General features: G+C 39.2%; 1 protein-coding gene across 7 annotated transcripts in view; it reads right to left on the bottom strand.

Annotated features, from left to right (window-relative positions):
- Positions 1–6,779: 6,779 nt before the first annotated feature.
- The window catches only part of CNOT4 (CCR4-NOT transcription complex subunit 4), an 81,025-nt gene continuing 61,094 nt past the window's right edge, over positions 6,780–26,710 (bottom strand). For 4 of the 7 annotated variants that reach the window (XM_027885785.1, XM_027885787.1, XM_027885786.1 and 1 more), the window contains 3 exons: positions 24,800–25,297; positions 8,983–9,195; positions 6,780–8,204 (listed from right to left, as the gene is read on the bottom strand). In XM_027885785.1, coding sequence (XP_027741586.1) covers positions 7,903–8,204; positions 8,983–9,195; positions 24,800–25,297 — 1,013 coding nt within the window. In that variant the 3' untranslated portion in view covers positions 6,780–7,902. The remainder of the gene's footprint in view (positions 8,205–8,982; positions 9,196–24,799; positions 25,298–26,710) is intronic. The other 3 variants (XM_027885789.1, XM_027885790.1, XM_027885791.1) reach the window with 1 other exon arrangement.

Here is a 26,710-nt window from a genome sequence, read left to right as displayed (position 1 = left end):
TTCTAATTACAATAAAGGAATCTATCCCAATTTCACCTATGTAATTTTTTCACTAAGTTATGACTAAGTTATGGAAAGTCTGTTTTGGGGGCTGGCTTTAGTGGGGAAGAGAGCAGGTGGTAAAGCTTTAACAGAACATTTGAAAAAGATGATGCTCACAGTGGCCCATTACCAGCAGCTGCACCACAAGAAGGAAAAAAATCTTTCATTCTCCTAAGGCAACTGAAGTCTTATAGATGATGGTGAAAACAAGACCTCTTCCATGCTTCCCCCTTTTCAGCTTACTTCCTAACCTTACCTTTATCTCCTCTCTCTTTTTTCAGCCAAGTCTAACACACAGGGAAGGGACTAATCCTGTTTTAAGGAAAGCTGTTCTTCAGTCCCCTCCCAAATGCACACAAGACTGCCCAAACTCCCCGTGGAAAAGGTGCTCTGCATGCAGAGCCAGCAAATTTAGGCACAGTCCTATAGGTGTTTTGGGCTCTCAGGAGCACACTGGTGCCATACCCATGGACTATACTTCCACTTCTGTTTCACCAAAATAGGTTTCATGGCCAGGAATTCAGTCCAGGAAACAGTGCTCCCCAGTTTCTTGTTCCTGTAGGAAGGAGTTGTTTTTTAAGAGACAAAATCAGGAAAAAACCCAGAAGGGAAATTAAAGAGGATGAGAATGAGACTTCCTATCTGTTTCCCTCTCTATTCCTCTCCCTTGTCATGTTTTAATGAAAAAAAGAAACTTCACTACAATTTTCCCTCTCTCCAAAAAGATTTTTGTTCAAAAAATGCATTTGGGACTCAAGTTTGCTGTTCCTTAGATCTGAGTAAGGTTTTAAAACCAAAAGGGAGATTTTTTTTTTTTTGCTACATAAAATTAAACATTGACACCTGTTTTCACTAAAAATTGAAATGATTGCATTTTAGATATTAAAATCATTATCCAAGCATGTCCAGCAAGGTGCTGATTCTGAAGTGTTATATAAAAAAAGTTAGCATTTTCAATAAAAAACTGACATGGTTTTTCATACAGAGAATACCATCAACTTGAAAAAAGAATTCTATACAACTGGTATTAAAAAGATTATTTACTTGACAAAACTGAAAAGTTTCACTGGAGCAACATTTTTATGACCTTTTTTTTTTTTTTTTTTTTTTGTGCATGTGTGCAAAGCTCAGCTTCCTAACAGAAATATTTGATCCCAAAACATTGTCAGACTTAGCCAAATTCCATCCTGAGAGAAAAAGCACAGCCAGGTCTTCCTCCAAAGGCATGTCATGTAGCAGAAGAACCAAGAGAAGAAAGATGGGTTAAGGGCAGGAAGCCCAGCTCTGCTACAGGTTTCCCTCTCAATCCCTTTGTCTTTGCCTCAGTTCCTTGGGCCAGCACAGCAAAGAGCTGAGTTCAAGCATGAAGAGCCACACTCAGCTTCAGCTTAGCAAGGCACCGTCAGTAGGGCAACAAGAAGCACCTCATTTACCAAATGAGGAAGGAGAAGGAAGGCCTTAAGAGGCTTTAAGTAATTTGTAAACCAGAAGCAGCAAACCTCATAAGACTATAAACTCATGCATTCTTGCCACATTATTCAGTGGTTCCTGTTGGAGCCACCATCTACCCAACCCCGTCTTCATCAGAGGAGCATGTGAGGTGCTGCCCTCTCCACCATTTCACCCCTGCAGACCAGAAGAGAAACTCCAGCTTTCTCCTTGCTAAGGAAGGGGGTTTCCAGATGTTTAAGATCCTGGCCTCCCTGCTGGAAGCTGAAGCTCCAAGAGGTCGAGTTGTAATATTTTATGTAACAAAGAATCATAGAATGGTTAGGGTTGGAAGGGACCTTAAAGACCATTTAGTTCCAGCCCTGCTGCCATGGGCAGGGACAGATTCCACTAATCCAGGCTGCTCAAAGTCCAATCCAACCTGGCCTTGAACACTTCCACAACTCCTATGGGCAGCCTGTTCCAGTGCCTCACTACACTCGCAGTGAAGAATTTCTTCCAAATATCTAATCTAAACCTGCCCTCTGTCCATTTTAAGCCATTCCCTCTTTGTCCTATCACTACATCAAATGCAATATATTACATATCACATTTCTTTTTTTTTTTTTTAATTTAAATGATACACATACAATATCCAACAGAGAGGTGGACCCTGGAACTGAAGGAAACCATCTGAAGAGGGATGGAGATAGCTACAAGGCCAGTTCATTGCCAGTTCTGTCCCAGGCAAACCTCACAAGCAGTCACTTTCTGCTGAGTATCTGAACAATGAGAAAAAGCACCCTCAGTTTGTCTTTTTAAACAGGATTTTTAGCTTCAGACTACACTGTGAACCTCAGCCCGCATTGTTTATATTGAAAGAGCTAAACAAGTTTTGATCACAACTTTAAATTCTCCTGTGAAGGTACCAGGCTCCTGTGACTGTTGCCACTGGTAGAGGGGTCTCAGACCCTTTCTGAAGATCTGGGCAAGGTTAATGGCAGGACCTGTAACATCCAAATGCTAAAGCCACAAAACTCCAAAAAGATATTAATTGTGAACTTGAAAAGAATGGCCACCTTCTGCCCGTACAGGTTTTCTAGACTAACATTTTAAGTGCTGGTAGGAAGAGGAGAGAGCTGAGCAAGTCCCACCTTCTCTCCAAGCAGTGCTGAAATGGAGTTGTATTTGTCAAAATTATATGTCTGAGGACTGGGGAAAAGAAAGAACAATTTAGCAAGATTTCACAGGAGACAGCAGCAGTAACTATGCAATGCCTGTATGCCACTGAAAGACTCCTCTGTGTCGCAGGAGATGCAGCCTCCTGACCACCACACGTTAAGCAGATCACTCTCCCATAGGTTTTAGACTAAAAAAGACTTTTCTATTCTGCTTTCTTCCACAGTGCCACCACCTCTGTTCAAATGACTTCCACACCTAAGTCACTGTATCAGACCACCCTAAACCAGTGTTTTTCATCAACAAAGCTGGTAACAAATCCATAGCTCCCAGGATCACTCACCTCACCTTAAACCTGCACAAAGCAGCAGTTCAGATTCCTGCATCCCTGCAACTCACTCTAGCTCCCCCTACTTGTATAGCAACAACGTCATTTGGCCATTTCCATGTCAGGAGATGTATCTTCACCACACACACAACAGCACTGTGCCTAGGGCAAAGGGAAATCCCAGAAAAAAGGGAAGATGAAGATCTCGCCCATCTACAGTGCTCTTGCATGTAGATCACAGCTTGCTGAAGCTACACCTTTTCTTACACTGTAACCCAAAGCCATGATGATGCTTCACCTTTTTCCTCTTTAGGAGCTTCGTTTACAGTCACAACCATTAACAGAAGAAGACTCGAGAGCTCCTTTCCACCAGTGGAACATTCCAAAGTAGGGAGAAAGAGATGCTCAGACTTGTGCAAAGAGGAAGGAGCACAAGCTCCTGTCATTACTGTATCTGCATTCAGCTTGAACAGGTGACCATAAACCAATGAAGTGGAGAGCACTTCCACAGCCAGCCATGCAGCCGCATGCTGCTGGAGGAGATGTCAAGCAACAGCCACTCTTAAAGCATGGATTCATGCCAAACAGCACTTTATGTTACGTGCTCTGGGCACACTCAAAATTCACGTCACTGGTGGCTGGACTGGCGGAGACTTCATTCCCCTCAAGAAGTTACAAGTACCTACACCACTGTTCAAGTACAGCCAGTGACAATTCCAGTCCCCTAACCCTTGAAGCACGGTGCTACCTCTGAGTTTCTTGACACACCTCAGTTCTGAGCAGCAGCAGCTCAGAACTGTAGTTCCAGGACTTCAGCTTTCACCAGAGGGAATCAGTTCCAGGCAGTACAACACCTGCCACGCAGTGGATTTACATGCCAGAGACCAACACCAAACCTGAGCTCAAGGCAACTTTCACATGCCCCAAGGAGAGGGACGAACAATAAGCATCCAGGTTTTACAAGCTTTTCAAGTGTATTTTTATGAACTCCTTTGCAAGAGTGAAGATTGAAATCGATGCATGACCCTTTTCCCTCACCAGAAGAAGCCCAAAATCTCCACAGCAGCATGACCAGCTCTACCAAACTGCAAAAAAGACAAACTAAAACAGAGCAAACAAAACCAGAAAGTAAAAACCACAAAGAAACCCAATCACATTAAAAAAACCACCAAAAAACCCACAAACAAACCCAAAAAACAAAACAAATCAAAACAACCCAAACCAAAAGCAAATAAACAAAAAACCAAACAAAACCCACACAAACCACTCCGTTTTTCCTAAAATTCAGCATCTTCAATGCTTATGATTAAATGAGCATCTTAGGAAAAAAACTTGTTGGACAACAGAATCTGTGATGGAGAAGAAAAAAGTTGAGAGTTCAGGAAGTAGAATAAAAACTTCATAATGAAAAGCTGCCATGTCATGGGAGTTGGCAATGGTGTTTTATGTTTGGTTATAATAGCCCTGTCAAGACACTGTATTTACAATGGCACATACCTGCTGACACTTTATTGGCAAGTAGGAAATAGAAGTTCTAAAAGGAAAGGGAATTAATGCAATGGCTCTTCCCCTTACCTAGAAGGTGACATTTTATTCCTTGCTGTAGTCTCAAAAAACATCCTTCTCTTGTTAGATATTAAAAAGTTGAGGAAAAAAAACAAAAAAAGAAGTAGGAATCCTTCCTATCGACCCAGCACTGCTGACCCTCCAATTACTACACTTGAATCGTGAAATTCTTTGAAAATGCAACACAGCTTCTTGCACCAATATTTTCGTGGCTAACAACTCCCTTCCTTCCCTCAGCATACACTCATACCCATTCTGGAGGAGGACTCTGGCCCATCCTCTTTTTCCAACTTCATCTTCACTGGACACCATCTACCAACTGTGTTGCTAGTCCTCAATCTTTTAGTCAAGCACTGTTCTTTGCTTAATGAAAAAAAGAACTGCCAAGTATCCTCACAATATATAAAACAACACATCATGCACTGAGACAATCACATGGTCAAATCAGACACACTGATGTTCTCTTTTCAGTAAAGCTTCCTGTACTGAATTTCTTGTCACAGGAAGAGTCAACCATCAGAAAAACCCACAACAAAACAAACAGGACCCACCAAAAAACCCAACACACTACCTCATGAGAAACTAGTTGAGCTAGCTGAACGGAGTGAAATAGCAGGTTGGTTCCCAACTGGGGGTGTGCAGGAATCCACATCAGACAGTAAGTAAAACTAGGTTAAAAGCGGCAGAAGCTGCACCCAAAACACAATCTGAACACTGATATACTTTACTGTGGTAACACTAAGGTTATCCACCAAGAAGTCTTCCTTGGGAAAGCAGCACCACAAAGAGAAAAATCATTCTAGTTGCAAACCTTTTCCTGAAGGCTAAGAGTTTGTTGCTAGGGCTGACTACAGAAGCTGCTGAATGGCAGCAGGGAGGAAGCAGCTTCAGGAATTGCTGGGGTACATAGAAAGCAGTTGGAACTACTTTGGGAGGCTTGCTTATTTTCAGGGTCATGAAGGGGACCCTCCTAAAAGAGAATGTTAAAAAGCAGAAAAATGTCTAGCAACTGGTGAAGGAGACACACACACACACAAAAATCCAAACCAAAGACCATTTACATTTTCACCAGCATCTCCAGAAGACTGTTCCTGCTGGGCTGCATGCCCAGTGCAGGGGCACCAGCAGGCACTGCCACGGGAGAGGCTGTTCCCAGCCTGCAGCGCTTCTCCTTCCACCACCAGCAGTTACAGGGGGGCATTGTACAGGGGATGGCTGGATGACAAAAACATTATTTGCTTTTTGGGGAAGCACTGGCATCAAAGGGTGCGCACATTCTCCCAAGTAACCAGGGCACGTGACTGAGCAACAATACCCGTTCAGAAACAGCACGTACAGTTCTGTAACACAGACAGTAAATACAGCACCAAAACGGTAACTTAGGTGAAAGAAGAGCAAAAATGTGTAGTCGCCAAGTGATGCTTTGCAAAGCAGGGTATTTAGAATCATTTTATGCAGATTCAATACTTGGTTCCTCTGTACAGTGACCAATTCAGGACTTGCTCCCACTCCCTGAAAGGCCAGTGTCCCTCCATCCCCATTTAGGTGTTCACAGTTCATCAGTGGGAATTCCCTTCCTTGCCCCTGCCAGCAGTAAACATTTTTGGAAGGCTGCCAGCCTGAGCTATGTAGCTCACACCAGGTGAGAAATCCTTCTGCACAGGCATCTCTAGGATTTCAGGCTCTCTGCCATCCTCATGAGCTACATCAATCACCACCCAAACCACAAGCTTGCTGGTTTTAAGCATCTCTGCCTGGAAGGATAAGAGCTTACTGGAGACCTTCTGTACATTAAGGGCTCTTCATCCCCTGCTGTGCAGTGATACTATTTTACACCTTTTAAGTGAAGATGCTGACTAAAGCAGGGTTTTTTCAGTAGAATTCTCTGCTGCAACCTTCAGGCATATTATTGCATGCTATCTATCCCAAGTGCCATGGCACTTAATTCAGAAAATATAAACAAGTTTTTCATATTTCAGATTTAAAAAGATATCACCAATAACAGAGATTGACAGCAATGAGTGAAGACAAGAGAATCCCTTTACAAAATTTAAAGTGTGTATGTTTTTTCCACCCTTCAATACAGAAGTTACCACGCAAAGCAGTATTTTCCAATTTCCAACCATCCGGTTTTGATGAACAGGAAAAAAACCCCACAACACACAATGACATACGGTTTTATCAGATGCAGTAATTAAAAACCCAACATTAAAAGAATAGAAAAGCAAACATGAAGTCATCATCAAGTTTTCTGGTTTATTTAAGATTTTAGTTTTAATTCTGAAGAAAGAGGTACATTTCCTTGGTTTTAGTTTTAGCGTCAGGTTATAACCATGTTTATTTATCTGTTTCTTTTTTCCTGTCTTTTCAATACTGCACAAACGTCCAGAAACTACAGGGTTAAGTAAAAGCTGCAGGCAGAGGAGGTCAGAGGTTGCTCCTGATGGTGATCATGTGGCCCCAATGCAGTGCTATCCCAGAGTGCCCTAATCAGGTGAATCTTTAAAAAAAAAAAAAAAAAAAGAAAGAGAGACTGACAGAGGAGATAGAAAGACTGAAGTAAATATCACTCGTGTTTCAGCTGCTTATAATTATATTATGTATATGCTAGGTATTAAATCTGTGAATACTTTTAAAACATTAAAGTTTACTTTAAATCTAAAGCCAAAATTAAAGAAAAATCTTATTCTCCCCTCTTTAAACCACTCTTTAGCAACATGCCAGTTACTCGTAGCTACAAGTGTTTTGTCTTTCAATACACTTCATCTCAAACACTGACTGATGCAATAAAATCCCCTGCTCAAAAAAAAAAAAAAAAACAAAAACAAAAACCACCAACATAGCAATTTCCCTGTGTAGTGCCACACAATGCAAAATAAACGCTGGGCCACTGTTTGCCCCACATGTTCAGTAACTTCACTTAAATTAAATACCTTTTTCATGTTCTTGCATTTGATTCTGCATTGCATTTTTTCCCCTACTGCAGACTGACACTTTTCCACTAGGCAGAAATACTCATGTGCAAGAGACATAAGACAGTAATATTCTCCTTAGGCATTGAGACTGCATTTTGCTTTCTCTCTCTCTTTTTTTTTTTTTTTTCCCCTTAGAATGGTTAGAAAATATTTCAAACAGTGTATTCCAAACACTGGTTCTGCAGAAACTTAACAAAAAGATATGGTCATGACCCTGTGATGGCATTGCATTTGGGGGGGAAGTTTGATCAGGAACTGGATTCTTCAGAAAGAAAGATATGACAGGGAACAGTAGGTGGGCATGGGAAGGAGTCAGGGTGGGACACTTCCTGCATTTCTAACGTTTTGGGTCTTATTTTTCTTTTTCTTCTTTTTCCTCCTTTCCTAATGACGATCCAGCGCTGAGCTCTGTAGTAGATCTGTGGGGGTTTTACTGGGGGGTCTGAAGGCTGTCTGAAAGCCTGGAGGTGGGGAATGGAAGCTGGTGGGGTTTGAAGGAGGAGAGTAGGGATTCCAACTGGCTCTGTGCAGAGGGATCTGTGTGCCGAAGGGGTTACTGTGGTGCGTCTGTGATGGCGCTGCACTGGGGCCGTCCACCTCTGTGAGGGCCTGAAGAGATTTTAGCCAATGTGGAGGATTGTCATCTTGAAGGGTGTCTAAACTGTTTCCTGTGGAGGCTGGGATACCTATGAAAAGAAGAAAAAAAAACAGCGATACAGGCAAGTCAGAGTAGAAGCAATAAGTTGAGCGTGAAGGAGGGCAATTTAACCTAACAAAAAGCAACAGTGAAAAGACATGATTAGTTTGTACAGAAAACGCATTTTACATTATTACGTATAATTACCCTGCCCGTAAAACATTTAACATTAATTCCAGATAGGAGAAAGTTCACCCTCAGAGCACTTCTTCATAAAACACACATTTTTCTAACAAACATCCTTCTCAAGAATTGCATCCCTGTCAACATGATCTTACCACACCAAGCTGCCAGTACACTGCATGCTTCACCTTCTACTCTGCCTACTTAAATCATGCTTTAGTCTCTCTAACAGGGAAATGCAACCAGACAGCCTTATAAAAGAGAGCTTTATAAACAAGTGGAGTACGTCCCTTTTTAAATAACAAAGTCCAGTGATTGCCTTCAGTGCCTCAGGACCAGCGGCGCACATACCGGACATGCCATCCAGCAGAAGGGACACCTATACATTGACCGTACAGAAAAGTGCTGCTCCACCTGACTGCCTGCAAAGGTTTTGGGCATGCATTGCAAAGGCCTAAGTGACGCTCTGGTATACCTAGTGGTTCCACAAAAATTCCTGGACCCTTGAGGTTTTGTGGATGGAAGCTGGAAGAGACCACCGCATACTGTCTTTTTTTTTTTTTTTTTTCCAGATGTAAATCAGTTTGTGCCAAATACCCATCTGATGGTTTGCCAGTGGAGCTGAAGGAGTGAGAAACGGTTACCTGTGATGATTGCGGGGTCCATCCAGCTGCCAGGGCTGTCCCAATTCAGGCTGTCGGTGGTGGCAGTGTTGGACGTTGGTACACTGTGGTTGGCGTTGGAGGGGGAAGAAGCATTGGGCAGTCCACCAAAGTTGATGTTAATGTTCGGTAGAAGTGCCCTTAGCCCGTCCTGCCATTCCTTCATATTTAAACTCTCTACAGAACTGCTGTTGTCTGGGAGATTTACCAACAAAAAAAAAATGAAAGATAAAAAAATAAAAAGCTGAAGTTAGAAACAGATGTCCTTCTTTGGTGGGCTATGGGATTTTGCTTTTACTTTTTAAGCTAAGCATTTAATACTTTCCCTGTCCAAAAACTAGGGTCAAAGTTTCCATGATGAATTACTCAGAGGGGCAAGCAGGTTTTAAACCAAGTGTAAGGAATGGGAGAAAGATTTAACTCCTCTCCCAATACATATTTCCTCGTGTCAGTTCAGAGACTCAAATAATCAAGGACACAGTGGCTCTTCCTCTACTACTAATAGGAGAAAATCTACCAGGTACTTGATGAGAATACCTCTGTTGCAACTTGGCTGCTTTATTAATGGGCAGCAGGTTCAAAAGGGTTGTTTTGTTTGATGCGTATCAAAATGAAGAAAGGCTAGGTAGGGCTTTGCAATAGAAACCGGACATGAGAAGCCAGGAAGGCGGAGGAATATCACAAAAGTCTCTTGTTTTAGCTTGCTCATTCTCAGCCCTACAGATGTTCTTCCGAAGGACATGGTAATGAAGTTGGAGGGAGTGAAATTTCCTCTTGCAGTTGAAGAACAGTAGTAAAAATTCTTTAGAGAGCTTTCAGAATAATTACCAACACAGCAACATCCTCAAAACTTTGGTCAGAAGCAAACCAGCTGGACACCAAAACAGTCAAGTCTCAACTACTTGCCTAAGTGTTTCAGGACATGTATTGGTAAAGGACAACAGAGTAACATGATTATTAGCACTATAGCAAATGATTCCTGAATCATTTGCTGTAGTGCTGTAACAAAAGTTACACCATGCTATCTAGGAATAGACTACCAGTTTCTATGATCCATCTTTTGCTTTAAGTATCTCAAAGCAAAACAAACCAGACACAAGCATTCTAGTATTTATCAGCCAACACAGAAAGTTCTACTTTTTAAACTTGTGGTCAATTATATTTAAAAAGGAAGTGTTGGGCAAGTATGTTGGCATATTGTCATCTTTTTGACACATACCTAGAATACAACTGCTTTGAGTTTTTTATTAAACATCTCTGCTTATCTTAATTGAAGAAAAGACCTTGATGTCAATCAGAATTGTTATAGAGAGATACACAATACTATTACTTCATCAACAACAGAAAAGATTTCAGTCTTCATGAAAAATTAGAGGATATCACTAACTTGCAACTCTGTGTTGGAGAGCAAAGAAAGCAGTCTCAATTGCTATCAAAACCTGCCCTGGCAATATCTGTAAAGCTGAATGCTCAGAAAGAAGAGAGATCTTGAGCAATTGCCTTTTTGTAACTACAGGGGGAGAAAAACTCCAAAACCAAACAAAAAAAACTACTTCTTGAAATCCTGTGCTTCCATGCAGAGCTTTCCTTCTCCAGGTCAGAAGTTTTCAGAATAAACTTTATATATAAAGATTCTGCTTCTGTACAGAATTACAACAAGCAACTTCAGTCACAAATCACAGCAACATACTTCAGTCCAAGTCACCAACTGAAATTATTATGCAAATCTGCTCTACCTACTTTGCCAATAACAGCTGTTGGAGCAATGCATTCATTTCTAACCCTTTGCATGCTTAATGCAGCTGTTCTAGCACAAGCATCCATCTACACACATAAGTGTCCCCACTTCGTAGAATGGCACCTGTCACCTAGAATGTCTGTGGCCAAACAGACTGATGCTGCACATGGGGCATGGACAGGGATAATGACAGAGATGCAAAGAGGGTACCAAGAAAATCTTCCTCTGCGTCTGGGCAAGTCCACAGAATACATTTGACCACAGACAGTGGAAGGCTTACAGTCAACTCCTGACTGTTATCCCCACTTACTGGCTGAGCTTGGGAACCACTTGACCTCAGAGGTTATGTCATGAGGTACCTCCACCAGGAAGACAGACAACTCCTAAACGTTCCCATAAACAAGGAAAAGACAGGTAAAAACCAGGTAGCGGAAGTAAACTCAAAAGCCTGCCTGTTACTACATGCATCATGTTATACCTAAAGTTCAAATGTTCAGTGCAAAAGGAAGAAAAAACAAGCCCTAAGAAAACCAAAGCTTTCCCTCAAGCAAGCAACAACCTAAGACCACCTTTTCTGTAACACCTTAGCACAAAGATGCAGTCAAGTCTCCAGACATAAGTGTGCAGCAATGTGCGCTGTGGGGCCTGGTGTACAAGTCCCTTCGGGTGAAAACAATGCAGGCTTAGCAGCAACTCATTCTGTGTTTGTTTTGCATCAAGCCATAGTGCATACAACTGGCTTTCACTTCAGCTTTAATTTCTCCTCCTGTAAACCAAATCTACTTCCTGCTCATTCCAGAGCTCCTACTTTTTCCTTTGTAATTCTAAAACACAAAATAAATGCTTTGAAGAACTTAGTGCAATACATTTTTCATCAAAACCTACAATCCTGAGGTTAAATATAATAAATCAAGATTTTAAAAAGTATTAGTCAAAAGTGTCCTCAATATGTTCACAAGCCTCTTGAGCATCCATAAGCCCATTTGAGACAAGTTCTAAATTAACTTTTCAGAATGAAAGTAGCCAGCTCATGGTCGCTGCAACATATTCTGCATGGTACACCATTGGTTTCCAGTTTATTTTCTCAGTGCTGCTTCCAACAACTTGTGCAAAGAAACATTTCTGTTGAATTACTCACTTCTACTACAATGCAAAAAAGCACAAAAAAAATGTTTACTGGGTCCGTGCATGAGTGAATATAGTGATCTCAATACCTGTGAGCTGAGGATCTGCATGCTCATGATGGTCTCAGTAACAGAGATTACTAACCCCCAACAAGCCCTCAAAACTCACGTACAACAAAATTAAACGTGCAGTAAAACTACGTATCTGCAACATGTCATTGAGCAAGTCTAATGAAGACAAAGCCTGCAAGATGTTATAAGAAACAGGATAGGAAAATAAGGGTGTTAGGCCCCCTTCTTATTAGGCATTATAAGAAAATACATATGCTTTGTCCTGGGTACCAGGTAACAAAACAGAAAATTAAAAAAAATTTAGTGTCTTTTTCAGACATCTAGGTTTGTGGGGTTGAAAGGCAACCTAGGACAAAAACACTGACCTCTGACACACACAAAAAAAAAAACCACCAAGCACCACATCACTCAGGTGTCTGTAACAGTTTTCCAGCTTAGCTAATAAATGCACCAAAAAAAACCCCCAAAAACCTCCACAAAACACCAAACATGACCAAAGCTTTCTCAGTTACTGGCTATGTTCAGTAAAGCACCTAGATAGAACATGAGCAATCTCCAGGCACCATACATCAGCACTCAAACCAAACAACTAAATCAGCATGTCTTTGCTGGAGTCTGATAAGTTTTAAACAAGAGCCTAAGTGAAAATCCAAGCCCACCCCAAAGACAAAAGTTACTTCACCATGGAGCTAAGTACCATAGTTAAAAATGAGAAGAAGTTAGCTCTTAGTTAACATAGATCTATTAAAAAGGGCATTTGCCTGTTGCCTAAAGATCAGGAGAAAAAAACCTCACCAGGTGAATTTAGTATAGATAAGTAGAGAGCAGGTCTTCAATGAAGGCTTCTGGCATAAGGAGTACAAAGGCACATGCCCATGTCCAAGGGTTCTACAATTTTATAGTATTATCCATCCAATCCAAGAATTATCTGCCCCCCAGATCCTCCCCAAATCTGCCTCCCTGGCACACTCTCCCCTGAACTGAGTCAGAGTTCCCAAGACCCCTTTCTTCTTCATCTTCCTTTTCTTCGCAGCATGTACTATCTTTGGAACTTCTCCAAGGTTCCTGGCTTGAAGGTTGCTTTGACTATGGCAGTATCTTGTTGTTCAGGCCTGGGAGGCATTTGTTGTTAAACAGAATGTGTTTACTATAGTCCTGCCTTGAAAGGAGCCTAAACAAGTCTGAAGAATTTAGAAAATTCGATATGAAGTAGGGAACAGGGTTTGGTAAATGTTAACTACTATTCTAAAGTGTGACAGACCATACAACTATATTAAAAATCTATATTTACCACACAGCTACTTTAAAACCTACAGAAGGCAAAAAATCCTAAAAATTCTGAGGCATCAGCCTTTTCCTACTTCTAAATTGTTTGGAGGGAGTAAGTTTTTGACTATTAGCAGACTTCTCAGTTGGACATCACAACTAGGCACATAAGAACCAATACACCACTGTTTCCCTCTTTCAAGGGGTGGAAATGCCATCTCCTTTCATAACTTCATCTTAATTTAAAGCAGCATTCCATGGACAGTGGGAAAACAGAAGAAAACAGGGTAAAACTCAGTTGACTGCAAAGAAAATATTTTATGCACCAAAATAAATATGAGATTCCTCCCCTCATGCCCCAGCATTGTCTCCCAGAAGAGAGAATAACTTGGTGAAATATCATTATGAAAAAAGCACTATTATGAAAAAACTTGGCCCAAATACACATCCTGAACTCATCTTCTCTTGATGTGCACTTCATAATCCTGTCTGGTCCAGCAGAAACTTGTGTTTACAGGGGTGAACTGATCCCACAGTTCTAGCACTGAAATTTGACTGTGTCTGAGGTGGTATGTCAATGTGAAATAAAAATACTTGCATGTGAAATTTTCAAAGTCAACCACTGTCTTAGACTAGAAAAGGAAAGAAAAACAAGTTTCATCAAAAAAATAACTTGTCCATCCAATGTAAATAAATAATTAAAGTTAACTTTTAAAAATAATACAATTGAGAAGCCTGAGCATTAATCTGTACAAAAACTAGTAATTTAATGAATTTCTAAATAAACTAATTGCCCCGTTATTACATTCTACCAGACAGTCTGGTAGTGTTACCTCATTATTCTCTACCTGCAATGTTGTAACACTATTCCTTCAAATGAGGCAAAGCAGTGTGTATTTGGGGGAGAGACGGTGAAGAGGATGATGGCCAAACCAGAACACTGTTCTGTTGTACATAATCAGTGCTCTGGGAGATGTTTGCACAAGCATCTGCTGCACTGACACAGGCTGTTTTGTGACTTCCAAAATTCTGACAATGACACTGCAATGCAGACCCAAAGGTGTTTCAGATTTGGCTGTGATGTTGATGCACTTGATATTTTATATTGAGGGTAATGGGATAGCACAGCTTACAGAGACAAGCCCACTAAAATGAGTATCTGTCTACAGTGACTAGACCATTTCCCATTATTGCCCCAATTCTCATACAAGTCAAATCCACAGCAAAATTCACACAGCATATGCTTAAAAAAATATGACTAATAGCAAAGATCACAAGACTGTTAAGTGTAAAGCAAGTCTATTTCTTTGTTCTGCCAAAATGATATTCCAAACTGTTACAAGAGTACTAACCGTGTAAAAACATTAAATATATTTATGCCGAGAGTCCTATATATTCTGGTTCCACCGAAAAGCAAGCAGTCCTGCAAATCTAGATTGCAATTATTTATTCCTTTTTTAAGAACACATCAGTATGCTATGTGTGTGACCAAGACACACAACTGTGTCAACTCCAGAAAAGCTTCAAATGAGTAAAATAAATTCAGAGGAAAATCATCATACGAGAGAAAAATAAACTTCTTAGCAATGCCACATAACTGACTGCACAGACTAGCAACAAAAAAAGCAGAGGCTATCAAGGTGTATTTGGTAATAAAATAGCTATTTCAACAACCCACCTATAAAAAGGCCCCTATGAAATCTTCAAGGACCCTGTACAGTAACAGCTTTGAAGTAAAAGAAGCATGAGAGGAAAAAAAAAAAAGAACAAGAAAGACTACCAGGAAGAGTTCACCAGGAGTCTTTCAACTCAATTAGAAACAAATGCCCCCCACCTCAGAGAAGCATACCCTTTGAAGTGACATCCCTGGTCTGGGTCTATGCTTTGTGCTACCATGTTCACAGATATCACAGTGCGTGCCCTGAAACAGCCTGCTGCCCTATTCTGAGAAGTGACAGGGGCTTCTCTATTTTAATTTCAAAATAACTTTCCTCTACAGTTACTTCTGTTTTGCAAACAGTTGTCCCATATTTCCCTTTAGAGGGGAAAGAGAAGGCAAGGACCACCTGCCACATCCAAAACAGAAATTATGCCCATCACATTATAAACTCAAAAGCCTTTCATCTAAAACTTATATATTTAACCATCAACAAAACACTTATGATAAAAACTGTAGCCATGTCACTTTAATGTGAATAATAAGCTTGTTTCCTCATGGAATTTTTAAAACCATGAATTAAGTCCCAGTTAAGCTTCTACAGTCTGAAGGATTTCAGTCTCCAATTTAATTGATTCTGTGTATCTACAATTGTTAGGAATCCCACAATGTTTAAACCAAACAGTAAAGTTTCATCCATTCACAGAGGCCTGAGCATGTTACTGGCAGATTAAAGAAGACTGAAACGGCCCACATTTAAACAGCAGTGCTGCCCATCAGGAATGCAAGTAGCCACTTCATATTAGGGAAATGTCAAGTGGCAGGAGAACTAGAAGACAAAGCCGTTTGCAGGGAACATTTAAAAGCCTCGCAAACATCGTCTGTACGTGGGAAACAACTTGACAATTCACAAAAACAGCTTTCCAAGTGTCATTCCATAGTGTGGATTTCAAATGAAAGTCTTATAGTCAGAAGCTCTACAAGCGAAGGAAAGAAAAGAAGCACATTTATGTACATTCACACCCCTACAAAATTGGCTTTGATTGACTCTCAGCTTTAAAATAATGCAAGTAAAGCACCTTATATCTCAATTCCACATTGATTTCCATGGTTGTATTAGTTTCACCCAATTAAAAGACAGCCATTTAAAGAAAAGCACACTATTCTTCAATCTAAAAAAATCAATTGCAACTTAACTTGCCAGTTGGCCAAGCTATCAAGTAGAAGAGGAATATATTGAATTCTAAAGTATACACTCAAAAGGGGAAGTTTTTCTAAGTAATTTTCTTTTTTGATAAGGATCTGACAGTACAACTTTTAAGCTTTCTGTGACTAAGTAAGTGTTATGAGTCAGAAAACGGCATTTATTTTCAGAGGAAATCCCTTCTACAACATTAGTATGGGGACAATATGAAGACTCATATTTGCTTGCATGTATTGTGTCAGAATTTTATGACATTTCAGAAAAGCAATTTTACATCACGTATTCTGGTGAGTTCTTGTGATTGACTTATATTTGCCACGGTTCAAGAGACCAAATCTAATACATAACTATAGCAGCCAGCCATCCAATTTTAAGCTATAAGCAAATTTCAAATTGAGTTTCTAACTTGCTTTGAAAAGTACACTTGACTTCTTAGCAGATGATTCCAGAGTATCCCAATATTTTTATTACTGACTTTTTAAAGTTTATTGCTGAAAACACACAGTGGTCAACTGCAGGACTTGACTCAAGCTGGGGTCCAATGTACTGCATATAAAACAGACAATGTATTGGGTAATTCTTCCATCTTAGTCGATAAACCTTTCTATTTTTTTTTTTTTTGCATGAGCTAACAGTTAAGAAGATAGCCAGTTCTTGATGCCAATAATCTTAAAAATTTCCTTAAATGTAAACTAAAGCGCACAAAGACTTAAGATACTGAAGCAAAGGAAACAGGTACTTGAATCCTACATACAGTTTGATTAAAAAGCTCAGAAAGCATACAATTCCATTCACCTGAGGAAGAAAGTTCATTTTAACCTAAGCTGCTTACTCTCACATCATGGAGGGTTCAGTCTCACCAGGTTACCCTGTCTCTCAACGGAACAAACAAACTTGGACTTCCAGTGAAAATCCTGTGTGTACAAGTGTACTTGTGGGTGCATGCATAGACATATGCATAAATTAAAACAAAACAAAACACTGAAATTTGCCCTAAGGGCAATGAAAAAACTAGAATTGGTAAAGAAAAAAAAAATCAGATCTTCAAAGCTGTATTTATAATTAGCAAGAGCCTATTCAGTTATGGAGATTCTAGATTCCAGGAATATCCAACCAACCCTCTGACCCAGACTACAAGACCAGCATTAGCACAATGAAAGCATGCTCTGACAAATGATACAGTAATTTTTAATTTTTCCTCATCTGTAACAACCAATTAAGGCTCCTGCCTATTTGGAATTATTTCAATCATTCTGTGGGAAAATTATATAAATTGCAAGAAAGCCAAGTTTTCACTGTCCATGACATGAAATTTATTCTGATTACTAAATGTTGTCCTCTAATAGAGGTGACCTACTTTTTAAATACATGTGTTTTTTAAAAATAATTCCTCTGAGGACAAGCTGAAGTTCAAATGAGGCTGTGATGTAAAACGAACCTTGAGACGGCAAAGAATGGAAAAGATTAATTTTCTTTTTGCCCTCAAATGTGATGTGGCATCACTGAGAAGAAAAACACTTTTTGTAAAGCTGCTCTTTCAATTGCTCTCATACCTTCAGCATATTTCCTTTATGCTCCTCTTCCAATACAATTTTAAAAAAGATTACATTTGCTCTTAATAATTTTTCAAATTGGTGCATTTCAAAAAAAAGTTTACATCGGAAGCCCAGGAACTTTGTACTTTTTGCTGAAATGCATCAGTCATAATTGATATTTTGTGAAATGGACTTAGAAGGAGCTAAAGTTTCAGGTCTGTGCCAAGGTACAGCCTCTTGTTAGACACTGCTACTAACAGGTGGCACTGCCAAATGCACTCCTTTCCAGTCCTTTAAAAGGAAAATGCCAGGGTTTTAACATCACTGATATAATTGCACCTTTTAACTCATTCTAGTAGTTTATTGTATATTTTGAAGTGCCAGTTGGTATTTCAGAAAAGCATCTAAGAGAACACAGCAGCCCAAGGCTAAGGATGTGCCTGCTGGAAAAGGGAGACGCTACACCAGACAACAGAGCTGCCTCGTATGCTGCTGCAGAGCCATCCCAAGATCTTATGGGTCAACTGTGAAAGGAAGCAACTTTTCTAAATTTTGGTTTAAAAAATCCCTGAAGAGGTTCTACAAGCAACAAATGCAGTCTTCCATCCCTAAAACACAGGCAAAGGCCCAACACTTAGTGCAGCTGAAGCTCCTCTGGTGACATTACTACAGACATAGTCAGAAAATTTGATGTGAAATATCTCCCACCTACTTTTTTCTCTCTTTCTGGGAAGAGCTACTAAAAAAGCTGTCAGGACTGATGCAAACTGGGTCAGCTACTCAGGCCACTTATTTCAGCCAACTCTGCATTTATTTCAAATCTAGTAGTGTTAATGAGATTAGTCATTCCTCTGATACATTGCAGCCAGGAGAAGTTGGAGGATTTTTTTCACACTTTTTTCTTTTTGTTCACATTTTCTCCTTCCAAAATAAAATAACACATTTAAAAATAGCCCTCTAACTACTCATAAAAGCAGGATGCCTGTCTTTCACTGCCATGACTAATACTCTTGCAATCAAACATTTTAAAAAATCTGTAAGAGCTTAAAACCAAGCTCGAGAGATGAGGACACATATTTCTGTCAAGCCTTATTTGAAACAGTATCACCTATACAATCATAGGAAAAAATTCCAGAGAGTTTAGAAAACAGTTGCAGTATTAGCACTGAAAAGGCTCTGGAAGGGAAGGGTGTGTGTGTGAGATGAGATTTGGGTACAGATGGAGAAACAGCAGGACAGGTGCTGCAGATGAAGTTCTCACAGAGATCATGACAAGATTACACAAAGGTCTTAGTAGTAAAAGTAGAAAGTGTATAGGAGTTAATGGACAAGACATCAGAGTTAAGAAAAGAAATATCCATAGTAGATTTTCATCTTGACACTGACTTAGTATTTTGGAAATTATTCTGAAATCCCATTTCCATTTAATTTATTTTAAACCATCACACCATGGCTGTATAAAAATCCCCACCAAACTTGTCCAAAGAAACAGAAATGAGCAAGCCAGCCAAACACTTCCTCTTCACCAGTGAAACAGAAAATTAGTTATGATGGGAAATAAAAGGAGAATGAATTTCAGGGTGGAGATACACACACACACACACACACACACAAAGTGTCTCCTAAAGAAGAAAGGTGAAGAACCTCCATGGAAAAAATGGGGTGCAGTGAATATAAAGACTGATGAGAAGAACAAAATATTCAGCGTCAAAGGTTGCACTAACAAAGGTCATCTTTGAGGAAAACAGGATACACCAGTAAAAGCAATAATGGAAGCAGCTGAGTGTTGTCTACAAAAGGTACTTTTTGAAGTTTCAAAAGAGGAGTGACCCTGTTATCAGGGCAACATTATCCACTTCTGAGAGGAGCTGCTCTGCACTCTGGAAAAGATACAAGCCTTTGGAGGCACCATGCATGGCACCTACAACTATCAGTTGTATCAGCCAAGATTTTTGCCAGATTTCCTATTTTCAGTACGCATAATCAGAGAAAGATTTCAGCTATAGGCAGCCACAGAGCTAACCAGGGGGCACAGAAGACTACATTCAGCTGTCATGCTTTCTGCCCAGCTGCTGTCAGAAAGCCAAACATCAAGGAAGACCATCAAGTAAGCAAGTGGTCTTCTTTAAAGGATAGAAAATTAATGGATTAATACATCTCTTACTGTTAAGAGTAAGGCAATCAATACTTAAAACAGGCATTATACCTTTCATATAATGTCAGGTCAAGAGAAAGAGTGTAGGAAAATGTTCTTTTGACCATGGCATCCAAATAAAGGGATGTGAGGCAGTAATGTTTAAGGCACATTGATTGTTGCTAGGGTATGGAATCAGATGCATTTTATACACAGGATTTGAAGAAATTTAATTTTTACAACATGCTGAATTCAACAGCCATACCACATGGACCAAACCCTCTTTTAAAGAGGCACAGTAGCAGAACGTGCCCAGAACCCCATATCATATCCTGAGACCACAGAAAAATGTCAGCTGCTATGCCACAAATTCTTTTTTTTTTTCCCAGTCCTGGATAAAACCCAGGCATGGAGGGGGAGTTGGGAGATTTTATGTCTGCCTCGATCAGAAATGCAGTTGTGTTATGAGAAAATACAAAGTCAGACAATGACTCTTAGTATTATAGGGAAAGCATGACAACACTATTTCTGCCATCTCATCCTTTTTTGTGCTCTAAATAAAGTCTTTAAATAATACGATCATAGTCAATATATAGGGATCTTCCCTTGTATTACTAAAATGCTGTCCATAAGGTATCATTGGGCAAGAACGGATTTGATGTTTACATTCAATAGCTGAGGGCACAGAGGCCAGAAAATTTCAAGCAGTAGATGCAACAGCATAGATTGTTCAGAAATAGAAGAGCTCGGGACTTAAAGTGGGAAGAAGTTGGACTTTCTTAATAAAATCTTCATTGCTTTGTCCTCCCTGCCACCAGCCATTGCTTCACAAAAACCTAAATGAAGGCACGATTTGAAAACATGCATGCTACTCAGTGTCCTGATAAGAAATGCAATACCACTACCACAAACACTGCTGGCTGGTACACAAAATTAATAGAGCTGTCTGTTTATTGTCTCATCTTTAAATACATGTAATACCATCAATTAGGCTGTACATGCTCAACAGATATAAGCCACAACACCAAAACTAAAGGGTCTTGAGAGAATTTTGATTCATCATTATATTCTACTACACAGTTATTATATTCAATCAAGCCCCCTGTTCTGAAGCTCCAGGACGGCTCAAAGAAACCCACTGCAATCTCCACATCAGTTGGCTTCAAATTTTACAGTGGTTATCTTCAAGGACAATGGGTAAAACTTTTTTCCTCCCCTATCCTAGACAGGGTTTAATTCTTTATGTTTCCTATCTATCTCTGTGTACACTTGACTATTTCCTCTATTTAGATTTCTAATATATGTATGATATGTATCAATTGCCTGTCTTTGTTAAAAAAGCACTTGGACAATGCTTCAAGACGTATGGTTTCATTTTTAGGCCGCCCTGTGTGGAGTCAGAAATGGGACTTCATGATCTTGTCGGTCCCTTCCAACTCAGTGGTTCCAATGATTTATTTAGGAAGAATAGATACACATTACTATGTACCATTAGTCTTGGAACAGTTCAAACTATCTCAATTTTTACTGAATATATAAGTGCCTACAATTAAGTTTTTGCTCATTTGGGATTATGTTCAGGATAACTATGAAAGTAATAAGTAAAATAGCAGACAGTGTTTCAAAACGTCAAGTACTTCATCCTGCATAAAACTTACAGGACAACTTTTTCCTAATACTTTTAACTCTGTGAATTTGGTCCTATACATTTTCTATGTAACCAAATCAAGGACTACCAACCACTCAGTAAACACCAGAAATAAAACTATGTATTCCTATTTTCACATTAATGTGCATACATCTCATTTTATAAGCATCTGTCTCAAAACACACTGGTTATCTGAAATCTACTTCATGATCTCATACTATACCTATTATTTTTTAACACCCAAGAGGCAGTAGGGTAGCAAAGATGATAGCGTGTTAATGATAAAATTACAAAGAGTTTCCTGTTATCCTACAGTAACCTAAAAATAAAGGCACACACCCACCCACACTGCTGTCAGTGAATCAATCTTTCCTTTGGCATTATCTGAGGAACAAGGAATACCTGCTGTCCTGTCTTCTTAGGACAGCTTGCACACAATCTAGGGTAAGATTTCTTTTAGCAAGAAACACACTGCCAATGAAGAAGTCATTGAACTTCTCCTGAAGCAGTTACAGTTATAATTACACGTAAACCATCTAATCAATCCCACACCACAGAGCAGCCAGAAGCCTGAAAATGACAACATGTAACATCTGCTAAGTTTGCAAAATCATACTGTAGGGGGAGGAAAAAAAAATGTTACTCTGGGAGTCAATCAATCAATTAAAGAGTTAATTTAAATATAGGCTGAGGACAAACATGCCTGATGAATGTAGCACATTTGAAGTATATGTACAATAAAACTATGAAGACAATTGTCATTTAATTGGAAACCATGGAATTAGTTAATAAATACTACTTCTAAGAGATAGGCAACTAAATTCCACATGAAAATTATTTTTAAATGAGCTTAAAAAAATTAAAAAAATGTAGGTAGTGCTTGTGCCCCTCCATTTATATTTGGTACACATCACAAAACAGCCCTAGTTGGAGCTATGAGCTTATGAATACAGCACAGCTCAGACTCTCAAATAAACAAAAGGTAGCTTCAGCAGATTACATTTAACACGTCACACACATGTATTTCTTGGTTTCTTTTGCTGTTACATCTGAAACAGCCGAGTCGATGACATTTACTAAAACATGGACTAACAAAAGAGCCAAGAAAAAGGAGCTTCAGGTGTACTACCACTAATTGCTCCATACTGCTAAATAGCTATTATGATATGTGCTGCCTTTCTAGCAGGTCAGCTAGAGTTAGTTATAAAGCACAGTAATAAACTTTCATAAACATGAGTTCTCTGTACTTGTACACCACTTTCCACTTCCAACCCCACCAGACACTGTACTTGTAAATCAAATGAGGAAACCAGGAAAATTCTGTAATTATATACTTGATGCTGGTAACATTAAAAGCAAACAAAGAACAGGAATTGTTTTTTTCAGAAAGAATACGAAATCAATTTGTTGAGAGACCTGTACACTAGATACAGATTAGAAAAGACAGAATAATCAATAAATTGGAAACTATTAAGTCAGCACACAAAAAAAGAGATATGAGGTCATCTCCTGACTTTCAAATTATTTGTACATCTCAAGCAGATAGGTCAGTAAAGAAAACCCTAGGCACTAAATAATACAAATCCTTAATCCAGCAAACAAAATCAGAACTAGAAGAGTTCAGCTGATTTTTGGCAGCAGGAAAAGAGTAACCTAAGTTTGTACAAATTACTCTTTTTTCAAGATATATCAAAGCTGACACGCAGATCACATGAGAAGTGTTTGCACTGCAGCAACTGCTGCTATCTAATTGTCAGCCAGGCAGCTAACATTGTTTTCTATAGCACAAGATTAAAACCAACTCAAAGGAATTTGCCATAGAAACTAAAGCAGATGTTTACTTTGTTTTTAGCACTGTATTTGCCAAAAATATTTTGAGATCAATTGGTTCTAGCAGTTGCATACAAAAAAAGGACAAATATCTGTTCTGTTGCCTTAAAACATATGGGGAAAGTAAACGGCCTGGGCTGTGCATCAATCAACACCACATAACTTGCTCTTCAGAAGGCATACAGAAGATCTACAAGTCTTCTACAAACACAGAAAGGTCTACTTCCAAACTGTCAATTGCCATTAAAGTAAAGCAATACTTCTGCAAACCTAGAATCAACCTGTATTATGAACAGATTTTTGTTTTGCTGTGTTTCTGGAAAGTCTATGTAGTTTAGGGGAAAGTGAGCAACACTGCACACTGCAGTTATGGATACTGCAAGTTTTACTCCATGCCAAAAACATTTTTTTTTTTTTTTTGAGCGCAACCAGTATCAGTCATTTTAGACTTAAAAATTTGCCACTGCCAGTATAAACAGTTTTGAACTACGTGCATTTGTAGTCTGGACCACGTTTATACTTTCAGCCTCAAGACCATACAGCAGTCATGTAGCTACAACAAGCCTTCAAAGAGTACAAAGTACACGAAAGTAACAGCCAAAATTAGCTCTTGTACTAGAGCATCAAAAAGCACACATTGACTTTTTCTAGGTCACTTTCTTATAGTATAGTTAGTACTTCTAAAACCCGGAAAACAATGCTGGCACAATCTCAAGAAACAGTTTTCTCCATCTCAGGACTACAAAGAGCTAACAGAGACTTTCTACCTGCAGTTCATTATACATATAATACAACTTTTTCCCCTGTTACAAGAAAAGAGTCTGTGTGGGCCAAGCTAAATCGGAAACATGGAAGGACTTCAAACTCCAGAAGTGAATTTTTAATCAAGACAATTATTGTTACAATTAGCTCCTTAGTTGTAACGTTTGATGCAAGAGCCTATTAATCCATTCAGGGCAGCCTGAACTGGCCTGACTGTACATTTATTTTTTCTCCAACATCACAACCCTCACAGTCAGGATGAATCCTCTTACACACATTGCAAGCATCCATTCAGTGGAAGATTAGCATAATATTAAGGCCATCTGAAGTACAGAAATGAACAGCACTGAATGTTTTATTGTGTAGCCATTTGGTTATGCGCAAGAGGGAACAACCCAGCCAAGACATCTGGCACAAATTACCGTCATTACAATTTTCTGCACGACTTTAAGAACTCTGGTCAGCACCTGCATGTCAACAAGAAAGTCACAATGCGCTTCCAGGGCCTATTCTTAAGGAAAGCCAGTCTGGCAAGACTGAAGAACCAAAATACCAATCTGCTTTGGCACAAAATTAAGCGGGCACAGAATACTCCACCTTCCTTATAAAGCTCAATATTACAAGGCTAAATATCCAGTTACTTTTTTTTTTTTTTTTAATGGAAAGGGTCTATTTAAAACAATATTCCTCCCTCTGTTCATAAACCTAGTATGACAGTTAAGAGATACCACTCTACCACTTGTATCTGGCTACACTAATATTCCTGTCCTGGCTCAGAGAAGCTGAGAGCATCAATTAAGTCATATTCACGCTGTCCCAATTCACATACCTGATATAGGGATCCCTCCCAGACCTGTGCTGTGTTGTGGTGGGAGATTCAAGTCCAAGAAATTACTATTTGAGGTGGGATTTGCTGTGTGGTTCAAGTGCATGATGCTATTGCGTGGGAAGGCCATCCAAGGATAGCGAGCTGCTTGGCCTGGAAAACTGAAGGAGTTGTAAACTGCTCGATGTTGCTGAAACTGTGGGAACCTCTGTGGCATGACTGGAAAGGTGCTACTGAGAGAGTTGGCATTTGTGGGTGCAGCAGGATGCAGGAATCCAGAGCCTGGCCCTTTGGCAGTTGTAGTGTGTGGGGTTGGGTTCTGAAGAGATGTGGGCGAAAGGGAAGGTTGGTCTTGGACTGACAGTTCCTTCTCAATCAGGTCTGCTAAGGCTTTGCGGGTGATGTCAAAGGGGTCAAACCCTAAGTCGTCCTCTTGCTGTTTGGAGGAACCAAACCCAAAAGCTGCTTGCCAGTCTGTGGAGGAGGACACTGGTATAGTTTCTGTCAGAGAGGAAAGGAACAGGATTTAGAACAAGAATTAGTAACTATTTATCCCTATAAAAATTTCAGTCTGTGTATCTGACTGTGGTCTGTTATCTTTCATATAATGCTTCTTTATACATTCCCCAAAGACACCTTATTCATCAGCTTGGAATGTCATTTTCAGAACAAACTCTTATAGACTTCTACTAAAGGTGAAGTGTTAGAACTAGCAAATAGTATTTTTACTGCAGAAATGCTCTGTTCCTGAACTACAGAAAAACCTTATTAAATCACTATTTTCAGTAATAACACAAAATAGACACCAATATAAACTCACTTAGAACCTTCTTTACACCCATATTAATTCATGGAAGTGTGAACAAGTAGAGTTTAAATGAGGTTGTTATTCAGTTAAGTATTTTGCTTTCAGTATTAAAGCCGAGCAAGAAAGGTGGGCAAGAGATATTCCTCCTCAAAAGAAGGAATCTCTGAACAGTGATTTAAAAACCAAAACCAAACCAAAACAAGCCAACAAAAATCCCCTACTGTCTACCATTATGAAAAACGCAAGCCAAATTCCTGAGCAGAGACATTAATAAAACAAAAAACATAAAGAACTGTATTACAAGATATTGTTAAATATTTTGAGAATGTTGAAAAAAAGGGTTATCAGAAATTGCCTGAATTTTCAATTAGTACTTCATTCCCTGAAACTTTTAATTCTCTTATTCAGGTTCAGTGAATACTTTCACGGTATTTTTCCTCAAAACTGTGGTCATGCAAGCTAAGTACAAGGGTAGTATCACTCGCAACAGTAACTCCCTCTGCTGGTAGGGACCTGGTCTGCTGCTTTGAGTAGGTTCAGTATCCTCTCTTTGAAAAAAAAAATTTCCACTTATATTTTTACTCTAAAATGCATGACAATACAGAGTTGTTTGATCGATAAATTGTCCTCTGCATTCTTATTTAAATAGCAACCATCATTTTATATTAATTACGATCTCTATTACCTGCACATTGTCTCTCACTGCTACTTAATACTCACAAAATTGGTACATAAAGTACTTTACAGCAAGTAATTCCCTTGGTAATAATACTGCTTATAAAGAGATAAAAATAATATTGCTCACAAACAAATTATGACATCCAGAAGCAAGATAAACATCAAAAGATGACTAATCACTAAGTAAACCAACATTCTATATTTTACTATAATGTTTCATTTAATTTTCTAACAATTCCCTCAGATATATAATTTGTAAGCTCTTAAATACTGGTAACAATTCCCAAGACTATATAAATACACCTAAAACCATGTTTCATTCATATGATGTGGTAATTCATAGCAAAGTACCTGGAAAATACAGGTATTTTTTAGTTGATGCAATTAAGCATATTTTTATCTTACTGGAATTTATAGAACCTCACTTC

Source organism: Empidonax traillii, unplaced genomic scaffold (assembly GCF_003031625.1).
Source record: "Empidonax traillii isolate 1590-97213 ecotype Southwest subspecies unplaced genomic scaffold, ASM303162v1 scaffold172:size1107868, whole genome shotgun sequence".
NCBI classification, from domain to species: Eukaryota; Metazoa; Chordata; class Aves; order Passeriformes; family Tyrannidae; genus Empidonax; species Empidonax traillii.
The sequence above is the reverse complement of the archived record's forward strand: the minus strand, read 5'-3'. Positions and strand labels throughout refer to the sequence as shown.